General features: G+C 50.1%; 1 protein-coding gene across 1 annotated transcript; it reads right to left on the bottom strand.

Moving 5' to 3' along the window:
• Positions 1–617: 617 nt before the first annotated feature.
• BHLHE40 (basic helix-loop-helix family, member e40) lies at positions 618–2,616 on the bottom strand (the record flags this gene model as incomplete). Its single annotated transcript, XM_010014872.1, has 2 exons — positions 618–1,477; positions 2,493–2,616. Coding segments are annotated over 2 exons (984 nt in total), but the record flags the coding sequence as incomplete, so codon positions are not given.
• Positions 2,617–2,981: the final 365 nt, after the last annotated feature.

The raw sequence follows: 2,981 nt of genomic DNA, 5'->3' as shown, positions 1-2,981 counted from the left end.
ATATCAGCCAAAGGTGTGGAGAAAACCCGTCTTAAGTCTACCTGACTGTGCATGACCAAGCAGTGTCCGCTGGTCTTATGCTTTTGGTGGCATTGCCACCACCACAGCACCAACCATGCTGGTCACTCGGGCACCGGTGACTGATGGGGCACTGAATCAGTTCAGCTCAAACTACCAGCAGTGGGGCTGTTGCCTTAAAAGCCTTTATGAGAAGTACCATGTTTTATATTCACAGACCCTAAACCCAAGTCTGCCTAATGGAATATTTTTTCACAGCTTTGCAATATAGTCGCAGCTGACCGAGTCAACTGTTGTTCTGTAGATGCGGAGAGGGGAGAAGGTAAGGGGTAAAGTACAAAACCCTTCTTTTTCTGTATTTCTCCTGGAAGTAGTTCTGAATCGCTAACCTGGGCGCATCCTTCCTCCTCCTCCAAGCTACCTGACAAGTCAGAGAAAAGGGGATTTAGCTTCCTACATGCAGTGAACCTCATCCCCACACCTCAGTCCAGCCAATATATAAAAGTGAAAGTCTCAAACTAAAAAAAAAAAAAAAAACCAAAAAAAAACCAACAAAACAAAACCCAACTTAAAAAAAACCCAAAAAAGTCACACTGCGCTTAGTCTTTGGTTTCCAAGTTCAAAGGAGGAATCTGCTTCAAAGCTTGAAGCAGAGCCGAGGAGTCGATAGGGGAATGGGCCGGTATGGGAGAAGGGAGTCTCTGGGGCATCAGCAGAGGTGGGGAGATTTTATCGGGGTTCATGAACCCCGTAAGTGCTGCGGCAGAGGCTGGGAGGCTGGGGTACAAGACAGGTACGGACGCTGGGTACCAGCACTTCTCCAGCATGGGCAGATAGGCTGTTGCCGATGGTGGGATCAAATAGAAAGGCAGGCACAAGGGAGGCTGGTGAGCGTGGGGCCCCAGGAAGCTGCTGGAAGAGCCCATCATGTCGCTGCCAAAAGGGCTCTCGTCCTCTGGTGACTCCAGCCTGCTCCTTTTGGCCGGCGGGTCCTCAGTCTCTTGCTTAATAGAGCTTATTCTCTCCTGGACAGCGTACTTGAGTTCGGTATCCTTTTTGAAATACTGCTGTTCGGATTTGGAGTCACTTTTCTCCAGCTCTCCCCCGTACCCGCTGTCCGTGTCCGTGTCGCTGCCGCTCTGCTCCCCGCTGGAGTGAGCAAATGTCCTCTGGATCACAGGCACACAGTTTTTCCCGTGTCCCTCCGCCACCGTGGTCAAGGAGACGGGCTTCTCTTTCAAGTCCACCATTTTAGGAGGGATGTCTCCGGACTTGCGGCCGGCTCCGCCCTGGAGCACCTCGGAGGCCATTCGGTGCAGATGGCTGACCAGCTGGGACGACTTCAGGTCCTTGCCGTTCTCGTGCTTTGCCAGGTATTGCAGCATTTCCTTGGCACACATCTGGAAACCGGATCGAAACATTTCCTGGCTGGAATCGAGGTTTCTTGACGACAGGTCACCTGAGGAAACATTAACAGAAAGAAATTAAAAATTAACAACGTGCTAAATAGTTCCATTACCATCTTCAAGGTGGGCTAGAGGCAGTGTTAAACTTCAGCTACAGCACAGCTAGAGAGACAAACCTGATGGTCAACCCGAATTTTGCATGCATTCCCGATTCCCTCTACATTTTTATTTGAGCACCCATCTGTCCACTTTTCCGTAGTAACTTTAAACTTGTTTTTTAGCTCTGCATTTGCCAACTGTGCCACCACCAACAGGTGCTGGAGCACGGGCACAGGAGTGACTCAAGCTGGTGTCTCCTCTGGGAAACACCCTGAGGAAGGCAGAGCGCACCTCGCCCTTCGCCTCCAGGCACAGAGCTCCTGGGGCACATTTACCCACCGGCAGCTCCCTAACCTCGGGTGATTTTGCTTCAGCTGAAAGCTCTATTGCACTCCCTGTGGCTGCCGGAGCGGTGGAAGGCCCTTCAGAAAAACTAGATTTTACTTTATCAGATTCACGTGAGTGCCACATGTGAAAACAGGAGGAGGAAGTGCATGTAAAGCATGATGAACTGATGCACCGGGTCCCCTCTTCGCCTGCCATACACAGACTAGCTCATTTATAAAGACAGACACCTGAAAAAGGCGTGTATAAGAAGCAATTTGTGCATATGTTCAGAAAACAAACAAAACCAAGTTTGATCCAAAGCTCGTGAACAGAAACGGAAAGATTTGAATGGGTTTGGAGAGAACCTCACAGCAAACCTGGGCTCTAAATGAACTACTTAAAATCCAATTTATTTTCAAAACAGCTCCACAGGGCACTCACTCTACACTGACCGTATTGAGAAATCCTTCTTTTTTTGCCAAAGCCCATAAGCAAAGGGAGAGAAAATGATGGCGATTAAAGGCAAGAACTCCTGCCTCCTCCCTGCTGAGGAACGGAGTGTCACAACTACATTTCAAAGACTCCGGGAGAAAGCCCATCAAGCACACGCAGGTTCTCACACGATACAATTTGAATACTCACCCGCTTGTAAACCATTCTGCAAAGCAATTATTTTCTGCTGCTGCTGCTCAATGAGATTGGTTAGTGCTTTCACATGCTTCAAGGTGAGCTCGAGAACCACAGCCTTCTCCAAGTGACCTAGAGTCTGAAAGCAAAGGGACAGGTTGGTGAGCGCCGTGGGGCCGGCCACACACGCAGCAGCCTGACGGGGCTGCTAACGCTTCCCGAGTGACAGGGGGAGGACCGACGCAGTTCGGAGAAAGGGCTTAAGGGCAGTGCCTCGATCCTGAATGGTACAGGACTATGAAGGACGATATTCCATGAAAACAAGTTTAAAAGCTGCCTCTAGAAAAGGCTGTCACAAATCTTACATTTTTTTCGGACCAGCCACACAGCTCAAAGGGAAGTCTTGCATTTATCTGTCCCACTGCCCTGCTGGCATCATGATCTCGGTGGAGGGACCCGGCCAGGGGCTCCTCTCGGCCGGCGAACCTGCCACCACAGGAACCC

This window comes from Nestor notabilis, unplaced genomic scaffold, assembly GCF_000696875.1.
Source record: "Nestor notabilis isolate BGI_N333 unplaced genomic scaffold, ASM69687v1 scaffold23275, whole genome shotgun sequence".
NCBI classification, from domain to species: Eukaryota; Metazoa; Chordata; class Aves; order Psittaciformes; family Psittacidae; genus Nestor; species Nestor notabilis.
Note: the sequence above shows the minus strand (reverse complement) of the source record. Positions and strands in the feature narration are given on the sequence as shown.